The 14,822-nt window shown below is 47.0% G+C and overlaps 1 protein-coding gene across 9 annotated transcripts in view; it reads left to right on the top strand.

The window, feature by feature from the left end:
- LOC138566143 (zinc finger protein 773-like) overlaps positions 1-14,822 on the top strand; it is a 225,801-nt gene that overhangs the window by 88,350 nt on the left and 122,629 nt on the right. For 7 of the 9 annotated variants that reach the window (XM_069643153.1, XM_069643152.1, XM_069643150.1 and 4 more), the window contains one exon: positions 4,859-4,954. The exons of the other annotated variants lie outside the window; for them this stretch is intronic. In XM_069643153.1, coding sequence (XP_069499254.1) covers positions 4,859-4,954 — 96 coding nt within the window. The remainder of the gene's footprint in view (positions 1-4,858; positions 4,955-14,822) is intronic. 9 annotated transcript variants of the gene reach the window in all.

The raw sequence follows: 14,822 nt of genomic DNA, 5'->3' as shown, positions 1-14,822 counted from the left end.
AATGTATAAATGATGTGACTAAAAACTGAACATGTGACTCATCCCTTGGATGTTCTGTATTGCACGAGAAGGAAACATGCTTACATCATAGACTGGACCCCCGAAGGATGCAATTCGATGACAATTGACACAGATGAAAATAAATATATCTATTGTTAGCATAGCAATGGAAATTCAAGTCAATAGCAATGAGACCAATGAACATAGCACTATTGGGTACTCTACTCGCAAATAGATAGAAATTTAAAAATCTGCGAAATATGACCTTACCTTGACCAACAAACAGTTGGATTCAGCAAGCAGAGCAGTATGTTGCGGGAGAATAGGTGGATGGCCACAGGTAGCGCACTGATGGGTATGCTCGAAGCGGTCACAGAAGTTCACGGATAGCACGACGACGAGCAGATTAGCATAGATCTCAGTGGTTCCCAGGTAGCACGTTCAGGAGTTGACTTGCAAAGCACAAAGATGTTCTCATGAGACATATCAAGTGGTTTATAAAGTATTAGAAACAGTGGTGTGTTTGTGAATGAATGACGTGTGTATGTTGTGGTATTATGTGGTTTGCAGGGGGGCGGCCTGCCTTAGGGGAGGCCTGCCTGGAGACACGGGATCTGAGGAGGCCATGTGAGCGATGGCCCCTGGGCGTGGGATACCTTTTGAAGTGTACATGCTGTTTGGCACCTTGGCCGTTTGCGCCCGTGACAGCCCACAATGCCAGCGCTCATCCCCGGGTGCGAACCGCCTTTGATAGAGGGGGGTGGGATGGATGGGCCTGGGGCGTGCAGATAAGGCACAGGAAGACTGCTGAATGGAGACACACTTATGTGGATTGCAGGGGGGCGGCCTGCCTCAGGGGAGGCCTGCCTGGAGACACGGGGTCTGAGGAGGCCATGTGACCGATGGCCCCTTGGCGTGGGACACCTTTTGAAGTGTACATGCAGTTTGGCACCTTGGCCTTTCGCGCCCCTGACAGCCCCCCATGCCAGCGCGCATCCACCGGCGCGAACCGCCTTTATATCAATATATAGTATATCACCTTTATATCAAGGATAGTATATCGTTGCATATCAATAACAAATGCCACATACCGTAGATTCTTGTGAGCACAGACCCACACTTCAACCGGTGTATTATAGTGGTCAAGACCCTAAGGCCTGTATAATCCAATGGTAGTTGTTAGTATAGATATATGTGTGACTTTTATAGAGACATAACCTACTGAAAGACTTTGAACAAGTGTTATTTAGTGCATGCATTATCGAGAATATGTTATGTTAGCTTATATAGATAGTGACCACCCTGCTTCACAGCGACCAGACCTTCACCCATTCGGAGCACAGATGTCTGACGTCCATCCTTGAATGGAGACACACTTGATTCATTTAAAAAATCGAAACAAACGTTGTTAAAATATATGTGGTGTTTTATTTTGTATCTTATTTTCATGACACAAAAATACAAGACTTTAAAGATTATACAGGTCAGGTTGCAGCACAGCGAGAGAAAATCCCCTGTACTGACCGCTGTCACTCGGGAACGTTTCTCTAATGGCACGAACGGCACAGGCGGGTATCACTCTTCGAACGCGGTGCCCAAGCCTCCCGTGAAGCCACCATGTAAAGGAACGATAGGCCACCAGCCTGTACCACCTGTGAAAAGGAATGAAACAAACTGTTTTTAAATGACCAAGATAAGTTTAATAAACGTTTGTTGTCAATGACAATTCTTGTAACTCATGGCATTCTGCACGGACAAATGCTATCTAGACAATGCACACTATTGAACGACTTACATGTGTTACAATGATATGTAGATGTAATTTTGGATATAGTAGAAGAACATGAAATAGGAGTGGCATGACAAGCAGAGTATACTTGCTCGTTACTCTGATTACGAGGACAAACAGTTGCACGAAGTTCGTGCATAAGCACCATCATTATTCTCAACACGGCCCATGTGAGGCAGGCTGTCCTGATGTCTGGCAGCTCGGTGATGCATTGCAGTCGTGGCTCGCCTTCCGAAATGTAGGCCAGGCATCCCGAGTTTTCTCGGCAGCAGCAGTTCTCGTCCTCCGTTGGCATTAGCTCGCACCGATTGCATGTGCACCAGGTGGAGACGCCGTCCATTCGACTAGGCCCAGGCTCTTCATCTGTTGATTCGTCCTGCCAACTGCCGTCCGAATCCCCATCGTTTTCGCGTGCTTCGCTTTCCAGTAGTTCCTCCTCGGTATACTCGGGCTCGTACATGTAGGGCATTATTGTAGCTATTGTGTGTTAAACAAACTAAAATAATTTATAGCGGTAGTACTGGTATTTGTTCACACGGGCTACAAGCGGCGAAGGTAGCTGACCAGAGCACTGAAACGAGTCACAGAATACTCAAAGTAACAGAGAGAGGGGAATGGAATCGAAAATCTGCTGCTGTGTGTTGTGAAAAGGTCTGTTTATACTTATTGAGGAAAGAGGCGTCCTGCCATTTCCATGGCGACACGTCATTAGCTGAAGCGCACCGAATGTTGACACGAGACGTGCTTTGGTGTTGGGAAATGGGCGGTACTAGTCTGCTGATGACAGGCTCAGGGGCGGGGGAATTGATTTAGTGCCGCAAAAGCAGGTCAGCCAGGGCGATCGGGGAAAAGATAGGATTATCAGAAAATGGCGGCTCCCTGGTGCAAGTTTTCGCGTGCGTTTAATGGACGAAAACTCGGGTAAGGTCCATAGGAAAGTTTTCTAATATCGAGCCACTTAGGCTTAAAAAAACATGGCCGACCCGTAGGGACAATACAAATTTTTACTAGACCATGCCTTTAAGTCAAGAAAAGTTAGTTAACAGGCCCCAGGCTAGCCCGGGTTAGAAAGCCGAGGATTTACTGTCACCCCGAACGATCTGTCACAAGGGAAGCCAGGAGGGACACAGTACCTGAAAGTGGGAAGAACGCTCCAGCGTGGGCAGTTCCTGGCAGTGTGTGCAAGTCGGTGTTTCGTTCAGAGGAAGAGGAGGTCTCGACGTGGAGGAAAGCTGAAGGTCGTTGCGCTGCCAGGGACGAAACCAGCCGAGGAGTATCCCGGTTACAAGGTACCACCCTTTTCTTCGCGGTAGTGGTGATTCGTGGTATTCCGGTTGCCGGGGTGCTTGGTACGGGCAAGGTGGCCACGAGATGGTCCAGGAAGGCGAAAAGACGGGCAAACTGGTTATCCCCACCATTCAAACGAAGAAGACTCTCCGGACTGGAGATCTCCTCTGTCGTCGGGAAACGTGGTGAGACGGTTCCGCAGGGCTCCACCGGTGGTGTCGTCGTTGCAGGTCGGTTTGGCCTCTCCCTCCTCGGATTCTTTAGGTCCTGTGGTGACTTCTGAAGTTCCAGTCCCCAAAGCCCTGCTTTTATGCAGAAAACCCCCATTCATTCAGCTTAGCTGTCAATCAAACATGCTAAATGGTAAGACGGGCGGTTCACCACTTGGGCCAATCACACAAGAGTGCGACTTGTGTTGCTGAGGCAACTCAGTCCAGGGTGCCTAAACCCCCTCCCACAACCCCTGTGGTACCCAGACAGAGTGGCACCACTTTTGGAGGCTTCTGTGGAGAAGCCCGCCAAAAAGTGGAACAAAGGGCTCGACTTGGGTTGGAGTCACAGAAGCGAACACAAACGCCTTTTTGGAACCAAGTTTCGCCAAAAATTACCAACCAGTGAATTAATATTAATTTAATAAACCGGCGGTATGTTCGAGGCTATATTAAAAAGTGGTAGCCTCGAACAATGGGAAAATCCCATAGGAATATATTCGCGGTTGAATATAAAAAGTAGTATCCACTGCCACCAGCCAAAACTCGGTCGGGGGGGGGAACTGGACAGTGCCCCCTCGAACAACAGACCCCGGGGCAATCGAATTGCCCCGACCAGTACATCCACAATAGGATGGTTTGTACTGGTTCTGTACTGGTTGAGACCAGTTAAGCCAATGGTGACTTTACATGCCCTGGGAGACAGTAGTCAGTCCCAGGTTATGGAGTCTATATTTGGGGGTCGCTACGACACCCCTGGGTTACGGCACGGAGGGTGCTGTGTAACCCATATACCAAAAACACATGAAGCCCAATGGGGTAAAGGACCCCATAGCCCATAAACCACATTGAAAGTCAAAGGATATCTCAAATCATGCCCAAGAGTGGGAGAAAAAGAGTCTCACTCTTAGTAGGAGAAAAAAAATAAACCCCAAAAATCCAGCAAAGCTGCTGGGGGACTCACTAGGTTTGGGAAATTAGCCTTTACAGAGAATTCTCCCTAACATCACCAAATAGGCAAAGCAGGCCTCCCAAGTGTCAGTGACTCACCCTTGGTAGGGAGGATGAACACCAAGGCAGCAGCTATGCTGCAGCTGTGCCGTGGGGTGTGATGCTGCAGCTGTGCCATGGGGTGTGATGCTGCTGCAGCTGTGCCGAGGGGTGCTGTAGCCCAATCACTGCAGCTATAAATACTAATTGTTGGTAGAAGCAACCACATTGCTTTGAAATGGAAAATACTCTGCAGTTACAATGACAAGTGCAGTAATAATTAGCCAGAGGTTTCTGACTCCACCTATTAAAAGCGCATTTCCGTTCAACACTGTTTATTTTACTTATATTTTTGTTGCTTTAAAAAAAAAAAAATTTTTGACTCTGAAACAGGCCTGCAAATTGAATAGATGAGAAAGGATCCCTTTCGTCTCCCAATAGCATGCCTCATCCACCAGTTAGTTCCGCAGTTTAGTTTCACAGCCTACCTGTTTGTACACACTTCCTTGGTTGTATTTTCTATTCTTCAATATTTTCTAATTTATTATGCTTTGCCAATGGCTACCTTATGTCCTTATTTTAGGTTTTCCAGCTATTGGAAATGTGTTTTCACTGCCTGTGAAACCAGACCCCGAAAAGACTCGCCAGGAGAAGACTGAGCCCAAACGAGGAGCCCCAGGTGAGCGAATACACCACCTCATCAGTGCTGCAATTGGGGGTCATTCAGATACCCCCTTGGCAGCAGGGGGTCAGGCTTCATTTCATGTACCTCCTTGATATTAACTGAGGACCTGTTGTACAATTCGGTTTAAAGCAGGTTGCTTAACACACATCCAACTGTCCACATAGTTCCCCCCCTCCCCCGGAAATACATGGCAGAAAACATTAATGAATTGAGATGGCTTTATATTGCAGTTCAGCAATACAATAGATGGGTACCCCCTACATCGCTGGCAAGAGGGGAAACAACCAGAAACAAGGCACAGAAATCAAGCCAGCGGATATAAACAAGTCCACTATAAACAACACAATCCCACCAGTATTCGGGGCAGTCCCTCAATCAACCCCTCAGATCACTGCACGTAATACATAGACACGTTTTTTTGAAAAATGTATGTATTTTTCTTTATTTAATTAGAAACATTAAAATGATTATTAAATAGATCAGAGCTCATATAAGAGTAAGTATAAATATAGGACATACAGTTATACAACATGAATAAAGTGCAAAATGTGAAGAAAAATGCTAATATCACAATAGAGCTGCTGGGAACTTGCTGCCCAATTACAAGCTGGGTAATAATCACCATCGTCCAAAATAAGTCCAAGTCAATGTCGAAGGATAAAATCCACTCGAGAGAAGGGAATCCCTCGGGTGGAAAAAATCCTAGTCAACCGAATATAGTCAGGATGGTTTCGAAATGAATTCGAAGATGGATTAAATCCTGATAGTGGCAGCAAAAAAAGTCGTTGGTTCCGAATCTAGCAGTTTAAACATTGCAATAAACAAGAAACTGAAAGGTCTTCACAAAAATGATATTCATAAACCCATACTCTAAAAAGTCTAACATGGGATGCTATACGTCAACTACTAAGGTGACATGCGAAATAAACCACAAATACGTAAAACAGTATTGTGAGCATGGCGACTTAAACCGGGTAGGTTCGATGCAAAACGCATCTAGCTGGATTACAGATGATGTCCATCTTCGTCAGGACGTAGCATTCCCGTATAAACATTCGTGAAGATTCATCTGTGTCTTGAAATTACCTACACAAATGTTATAGATTAAAAAGAGACACTAAAAATGTATGTTCTCCAAACAGTGAAATAAAGAAAAAGAAACGAGAAAATAGTAATGCTAACATCAAAGCAGCCTTTCATACAGGCCGCACAATCATTCATACATAATGACCATAAAAACAAGTGATCTGAGGATCCCGATGAAGGACCCGGTCCCCAACACTGGGTTGGGACATGTATAGTGGCTAGTGGGGGAGAAAATCTAATTACCATGATCTCAGACCCTTTGGGGGTGGGCCCAGAAGCCTGACAAAAAAGTTATATTGCAGTTTAACCAGTATCATTTTCCACATCAACCTCACGTTACGCAGTTTCATACCTACACTATCAAGCCACTTTTAATTTGTTAGAATAAAGGTTATATGTCGGGACGTGGTTGGTGTCCATTGAATACACATTAATGCGTGGTTATGGTATAGTTGTAGTCCTGCCTACATGGAAGGAAATGTTTTTCTATCCAGTGGCAGCAAAACACTGCACCCACAAAATCAAGCTGGGGTTGGCTTATCATTGAACACCCCAAACTAACGTTTCCACCAGTGCGGTTTTCTCTTCCTCTTGCTAGCAATCTCTAGCTCTTTATCAATAGACTATGTTACCAAGTAAAACTATTTTCTTAGAGTTCTCCTTACCTATTTATACATTTCATGTTTGGGGCTGAGGCGAATGCTACTCACATTCACTACATTTATAACTGCCTACTCTTGGTGCTCCTCTTTACAACGTGCCAGTCACGCTACACTCTGGGGCAACGATTTCCTTCCCCAGTATACTCCACTGTCTCCTATATTCAATACTATAAAAGTTCCAATTGTGTTAGGGTCCCAGACCGTTCTTCTTTGAGTCGGAAGACCTGGTTCACTAACCTGCCAAGCACTGCAACTGTTTGGGATTGGATTGTCTGGTTTCTCTGATTCAGTGGTTCTGTTTCTTCCACTGACACGAGGAAGATTTCCTCTGATGCACAAATAGTCCTCTGGACTCTCTGGGCCCCTGACCCTTGATCACTGGTTATTTTATTTATTTTGTTTTTCATTTGTAGGAGCGCACTTAAGCCTGAGGCGTCTAGGCACTGTTAAAGGCAGGATTTATTTACAAAAATACCACGCAGGTTCCGATGTGGAAGATAGTTGAACAGGTAGGTCTTTAGTTGTTTCCGGAACAAGCTGTAGGACGGTTCTGCCCTGATGGCAGATATGAGCAAGTTCCAAAGTGTGGTTGCTGAGGCAGGAAAGCTGAACCCTATGACTTTGCAGTGCTTGAACCTAGGAATGGACAAGCGGTTGCAGTAGGCGGGACGTGTAGGTCTAGTGGAGAAGGGTCAGGATAGCCTTTGGGCCAGGAGGCTGAGGGCAGTCTCGAAGAGGCAACAGTGGGTGATGGTGAGGATTTTGAACTTTTGATTCTTTCTCTGACGGTGAGCCAGTATGCCTTTTTCATTCCAGAGGAAACATGATTGAGTTTGTTGAGGCTGAGGGCAGCGCACAGGACATTGTTTTGTACCATTTACAGTTTGCTTAGGTTTTTCTCAGAGGTACCTACCAAGAGCGTATTACAATAGTCCAATTTGAAGCCGATAATGGAGCAAGTGATATTGAGACCATTTTCAGTGGATAAGAAGGGTCGGCTGGCAGTGATGAGTGTTGTGGCATATGCAGCTGACGAGGCAATGGTGTTGTCGTGGCAGCGCGACATACTCGGTGTAGCGTCAAGGTGGAAGATGAAAGTTAAAGTTTTGATGACAGAAGTAATGTGGATAGTGTGGTTGTCGATGGTGAAAGAATGGTAGGCTGGGCCCGGATTGGTGAAGGCCATCATGGTTTAGATGGTTTCGTATATTGTGGTGCTTTTCTGGGAGTCCAGGTGGTGGTTACTAGTAAGTGGGATGAGGATCCGAGTGTCATCCATGTAGTTCCTGTCTTTGATGCAAAGAGAGTTGCACTGGTCGAATAGAGGCTTGGTATAAACATTGTAGAGGGTGGGTGAGACACACAAGCCTTGGGGAACTCCACATGTGGGGGTTGAGGATTGGCTGTCTGAGAAGACTCTGTAGGTGCGGTCAGCAAGGAAGGATGCGATCCAATCACTGGCAACTGTAGAGAAGGAAGCGGAGGTGGCAGAGGGTGGTGTGGTCGGCAAGGTCGAATGCCGAAGATGGGTCACGGAGCATGAGGTGGGAAAGGTTTCCTGAGTATCTGGCGTCGTAGAGCAGGTTCTGGAGGTCGAGGTGTGATGTTTCCGTACCATGTCTAGGGCGGGGAACCAGATTGCCAAGGACTAAGAATGTGGTTTTGCTTGAGGTGTTGCTGGATTTGGAGGCAAGCAGCGCAGTCAATGATTTTTAGCAGAAAAGGGACTGTGTTGATGGGCCAGTAATTGGTTGGTGTGGCTGGGTCAACTGAGGGCTTCTTGAGGAGGTCAGTGTATTCCTTGATGAGGGCTGTGGGCAGTTGCCTCCTCCTGAGGGTTTGAGGCCTTTGAAGAGTGGAAGTTGAAAAAGGGCGTATGCTGAGTGCAGGAGGGGTAGAGGAGTGGGACTGATGGTGGCCATTTTGAGATGAATCTTTAAGCAGGAAGGGGGCATTGAGTACGGGGGCAGGAGGAGCAGTGGGAGGGAGGGAGGGAGAGAGGGAAGGCAGGAAGTATGTTGGGAAGGAATTTAAGGGGCGCCACTGAGGTGTAGCATTTGATTTATACTCTAGAGCACACCAAAAACCATTTGCTTACCTTCTGACAGGGAGCTGGATGCAGTTTGTAGAGAAGGCTTAGACGAGGGGCCAACAATGCATCAAACTGCTAAGATAGGTGTAGGCCATGGACGGGTCCTGAAGGGAAGTCTGGTAGTGCCCTCTGGAAAACAGTGCACTTCTGGGTATTGAACGTAAACAGACTGTTGTGTGGCTGGATCGGCAGGCAGTGTAGAATTGTGGGCACTGTGTAGGGTGGTGGCCATCCTTCAGGGAGTGCTCCACAGCATCCACAGGGTGGTGGCCTGATGGGTTGTAAGCTGCCCAAAATCTGTCCTGGGAGCTAGTGTAGCTAGCATGTGTAGGCAGTAGGCCTGCTTGGTATGCTGATAATGGCATTGACAGACAGACTGGCACCATGGTGTTGCTTGCTAGTGGGAGTTTGGCATTGCTAGATACATGTAGGGAGCATAGTGGAAGGGCCCCAAGTGCCCCTTCCATGCCCTGATGGGCCTAGACAGACAGAAGCCTTAGCTGAGCGCTGACTTTGCCTGCCGGCTTGTTACCACTTCCTGGGTATAACTTACGGCAAGTGGCTTCCTCGTGAATAGCTGGACTGCACCCTTCCTTTGAATAACGTTCTTCTATGGGAGCAGCCTCTTTGCCTCTCTTGTCCGTCTGCCACAATAACAACCTAGATTGGCCTTTAAGACTCACTTCTCTCTTGCTTCTACAGTCTCTGGCACTACAGGTTGTATCTATTTCCAAATTTTCCTTACAAGCAACCAGTCCCCCTTTGTCCAGCTTTACTCGCACCTTTCTGCCAGCTTTTAGCCAATTTAATTACCCAGAAGCCTTGCTGCCACTCTCTTAGCGCTTCAGGTAACACTGGTACACTTGTATCTTAAGCCACTTGATTGTCAATAACTTCATAGTGGAGCTGGATGGTTCTTTTAAAATTGGAAAGGTTGGTTTCTCTATTAATGAAGGGTGCCTCTTGGCCTGGGTGTTAGGCAGAAACCTGTGCAGTTCCCTCTGGGACCACTGCAAAAGATTTAAGACTACAGATGTTTGGCAGTAAACCCACTTGGTAGCAGTCTGTACCACACAGATTCACTTGGTAGCTGTGGCTGAGCAGTCAGACTTCCCTCAAGAAGATTTAGGCAGTATACAGAGTATTCACAATAGGTCAAAAGAACACAGTAGAACAAGTAAACGCTGACCAGGGCTTGGTGTAAAAGAGATATAATTATTTATTTAAAACCACATCTAGAAAACCACACAGGCACTAATAGTAAGCAATTCAAAAACACGATCTCTAAAAGATATACACTCCCTTAGAAGAATATTAGACAAGTCTTAAGTAAAGCCCCACTTATTTTCAGACAGCGGTGAGCTCTTAACGCAGATGGCACTCTAATAATTCGGTTTGAAAGGGAGAGAAAAGCAGAGAATAAATTGAAACAGGTCCCAACACTTTTATAAGAACACGACAAGAGAGGAAGGCAAAGTAAAACCGTGAATTCAGAGTCAGTAGGCCGGATCCGCTTTAAGAGGATCAAATGAAATGTGTCCAAGGTCACACGGTCGCAGTGCACAAAAGTCTTGAAATGGTTCAAAAAGAGTTGGACAAAAGAAAGGGACCAGTTGGAAGGTAAAGGCGGCCAGCCCAGTCCAGAAGGTTAAGGGGTTATTACCTTGTAGCAATCTTTAGAAAGGGAGGCCTGGCGGGCACGGTACCTTAAAGTAGTGAGAATACTCCAGCGGGGGCAGTTGTTCCTGGCAGCGGATGCAAGTCGGTGCTTCGTCCGGGGGAAGAGAGGATCTCATCGGGGAGGAAGACAGGAGTGTGTTGCACTGCCAAGGAAGAAACCAGCCACAGAGTTTTTCAGGTAAAAGGAGCAGTCTTTTGATTCGCGGTCCAGTGGTAAGTGGCTATCCGGTTGCCGGGGGTGCTTGGCACGGGCAATTCGACCACAAGCCGGTCTGGGGTGCGAAGAGAAGAAGGTAAACTGGTTGTGCCCACCAGTCAGGGGAAGAAGCCTCTCCAGCCGGGAGATCTTCTCTGTCGTCGGGAAGTGGTGCGTCGGTTTTGCAGGGCTCCACCAGTGGTGTCGTCGTGGTAGGTCGGCTCAGCTTCTCCCTGTTAGGGAAAATTCTCTGTTTAGGCTGAATTTCCTAACCTAGTGAGTCCCCCAGCAGCTTTGCTGGATTTCTGGAGTTTGTTTTTTTCTCCTGCCAAGAGTGAGACTCTTTTTCTCCCACTCTTGGACATAATTTATGGTGTTCCTTTGACTGTTAATGTGTTTTATGGGCTATGGGGTCCTTTACTCCATAGGGTCTCATGTGTTTTTATTATGTGTGTTGCACAGCACCCTCCGTGCAGTAACACCGGGGTGTCCTAGTGACCCCCCACCATAGACTCCATACCCTGGGACTGACTACTGTCTCCCAAGGCATGTAAAGTCAACATTGGCTTTACTAGTCCCAAATTATTAACAGAAACCAGTACAAACCATCATATTGTGGACGTTCTGGTCGGGGCAATTCGATTGCCCCGGGCTCTGTTAGTCGAGGGGGCACGTCTCCGTTCCCCCCCCGATCGAGTTTTGGCTGGTGGCAGTGGAAACTACTTTTTATATTCGACCGCTAATATTTTCCTATGGGATTTTCCCATTGTTCGAGGCTACCAACTTTATTTAATTCTCATAGCCTCGAACATACCGCAGGTTTATTTATTTAATATTAATTCGCCGGTTGGTATTTTTTGCCAGGACTCGATTCTAAAATGGCGTCTGCGTTCTCTTCTGTGACTCCAACCCAAGTCGAGCCCTTTGTTCCACTTTTTGGCTGGCTTCTCCACAGAAGCCTTCAAAAGTGGTGCCACTCTGTCTGGGTACCACAGGGGGGGTTTAGGCACCCTGGACTGAGTTAACTTGGTAACTCAAGTCGCACTCTTGTGTGATTGGTCCGGCTCACCACTTAGCATGTTTGATTGACAGCTAGGCTGAGTGAATGGGGGTATGCTGCATAAAAGCAGGGCTTTGCGAACTGGAACTTCAGAAGTCGCCACAGGACCTGAGAATTCGACGAGGGAGAAGCTGAGCTGACCTACTACGACGACACCACCGGTGGAGCCCTGCAGAACCAACTCAACTTCCCAACGATAGAGAAGATCTCCCGGCTGGAGAGGCTTCCTTCCCTGACTGGTGGGCACAACCAGTTTTACCTTCTTTCTTCGCACCCCAGACCAGTTTGTGGTCGAACTGCCCATGCCAAGCACCCTGGTGGCCAGATAGCCACTAACCACTGAACCGCGAATTAACGGACTGCTCCTTGTACCCGAGAAACTCTGCGGCTGGTTTCTTCCCTGGCAGTGCAACGGACTCCTGTCTTCCACCACCACGAGATCCTCTCTTCTCCCGGACGAAGCACCGACTTGCATCCGCTGCCAGGAACAACTGCCCCCGCTGGAATGTTCTCACCACTTTAAGGTACTGTGTCCGCCAGGCCTCCCTTTCTAAAGATTGCTACAAGGTAATAATAACTCCTTAACCTTCTGGACTGAGCTGGCCGCCTTGACCCTCTAACTGGTCCCTTTCTTTGGTCCAACTCCTTTTTGAACCTTTACAAGACTTTTGTGCACTGCAACTGTGTGACCTTGGCCACATTTTGTTTTGATCCTCTTTAAGTGGATCCGGCCTATTGAACTCTAACTTCACAGTTTTACTTTGCCTTCATCTCTTGTCATGTTCTTGTAAAAGTATTGGGATCTGTTTCAACTTGTTCTCTGCTTTTCTCTCCCTTTTAAAAACGAACTATTAGAGTGCCATCTACGTCAAGCGCTCACCGCTGTCTGAAAATAAGTGGGGCTTTACTTAAGACTTGTCTAATATTCTTTTAAGGGAGTGTATATCTTTTAGTGACCATGTTTTTGAATGGCTTACTATTAGTGCCTGTGTGTTTTTCTAGATGTGGTTTTGAATAAATAATGATATCTCTTTTACACCAAGCCCTGGACAGCGTTTACTTGTTCTACTGTGTTCTCTTGACCTATTGTGAATACTCTGTATACTGCCTAACTCTTCTTGAGGGAAGGATGGGCTTAGGTAGATGCTTTATACAATTAGTGTCGATCCTATACAAAAAGCCAATGTCCAACATCATGCTGGGAAGCATTTGTTCATCTGACGTACATCTAAGAAGAGGAACTAGACATGGCAATCCCTTCAAGCCTTAAGCTTCACTGTACTGGCCTTTGCTCACGTTATGGGGAAACTGATATGTCCTTAAGGCTATCAGTACTGGGAAACCGTGTTTCCCTTAGTCTTGTGACTGTGTTGCTACTTGTGGTTACTTTTGTATCACATGTGGTAACTTTTTATCATTGCACACAGCAGCTTACACTGCAGTGCAATGGGGTTCATTTTTGTTTTGCCCTAGACTAACACTCAAAGGATTGTTTGGTTATTCTGAGGTGCTTAAAAGATGGGCTGGTGGCAGCAGTGACTTTTCCCCACTTTTTGGGGAATTTCGTTTTAGCTTTACCGCGTTTACCGCATTTGGCTACTTAATGTGGCTACTGGCCAAACATGGCCATGCCACAAGGTTTTTCATCTATTCTTTTTGCATCTTGTTATTTAGCCTTCTTCCTGGCCTCAGAGGTCAGAAAGATCCTTATAAGGACTTCCAGTGCCCGGGAAAGCGGGAGCTTTTGGCGGGCTACTGGAGGGCTCTGTGTGTTTGCAGGCAGGATGTGGGCTGGTTCGTCTGACCCAATACACATCCTGCTTTCTGTGTGTTTGAGTGGTATGCATGAGTGTTCCTGCCAGTGGACCTGATTGGACCACTGTGGGGTGTGTGTGTGGGCTAGTTCTGCCATTGGCTAGTGGGAGTTTCTACTCCTACCTGGCTGTTAGGATAGGAAGAGGGCCCCTGCATGCATTTCTCAGAGATCCTGAAGGAGCCAAGAATCCGTCCAGCTGAGAAGACCCACAAAGAAACCTGTAACCTGTCTGAAGGAGGCCTGGCAACCAACTTCTGCTGCAATCCTGGTGGAGCCCTGTCTGTCTCTTGATCTCCAGTAGGCCTGCGAAGGTGCTACAACCCCTGCATTGGAGGGACCATCCATTCCCGAAGCCTACTCAGTGCCCAGCACAAAAACCGCCTTCGGAAGTGCCCAGGAATCGTCCTGTGGCTGACCAGCTTTGTTTTTGGGCTACCGAGTTATCTTCGTTGCCGTTCCGAGTTTCCACCTGAAACTTGGCACACCCTCAGCTGCCACTGCAACGACACCCTCTGCAAAATGTCGGTGTCCTAGCACCAAGGGGACCCGAGAAATAGCAGAAAGTCCGACTGTGGCTACTGAATCCTGCTGCATCGCTGTGCGCGGCGTGCACGGTCCGAAACCTGCTTTTCTGACCCGCCTCCAGTCCCGAGAAGGGCGCTGCATCGTTTGTTCCTGCATTTCTTCATCAAGAGTCCTTGCACCAGCTAAAGATCCTAAATGGAGAATCACTCGAACCTCCAACCCGTGAAAATTGTGGACCGCAGAATTTGGCAGGAAAAGCAAGCCAGGACACCCTTCCTTTGTTCTGGAAAGTCTTGGGAAGATTCGGAGTGAGGGGGGTAAGTTATTGAACTTTTAACATACCGCTACACCCCCATTGTAAGTCAATGGACTTATATTACTCTTTATCTTAAACCTATTGGCTTTGCCGATACTTTGCTTGGCAAGACTTCTAACTGTTGGGGGCGAATGTTGGACACTGTCTATCTTGAACCCTGGCTCTAAGAATCCGTCACTGGACCCCAGAGACCCTACCTACATTTTCTCCTGCCTCCTGAGTGCTGGCCCTAGGAAACGTAGGGTTGGACAGTATTAGTTAGGGGTTAATTCTCCGTGGACCTTTTTGTGTGTAATACTTGCCTATTCATTCCCTTCCAGGAGTATTCTGATTTGTATTATGCACTTGAACCTGTGATTGTATATATGTGTTTTAGTTTGATGGTATTGGTTGATAAGTCTACATTCTTCTGTTCATTTTTCTTATAGT

Source organism: Ambystoma mexicanum, chromosome 2p (assembly GCF_040938575.1).
Source record: "Ambystoma mexicanum isolate Mex_15411 chromosome 2p, UKY_AmexF1_1, whole genome shotgun sequence".
Classification (NCBI taxonomy): Eukaryota; Metazoa; Chordata; class Amphibia; order Caudata; family Ambystomatidae; genus Ambystoma; species Ambystoma mexicanum.
Note: the sequence above shows the minus strand (reverse complement) of the source record. Positions and strands in the feature narration are given on the sequence as shown.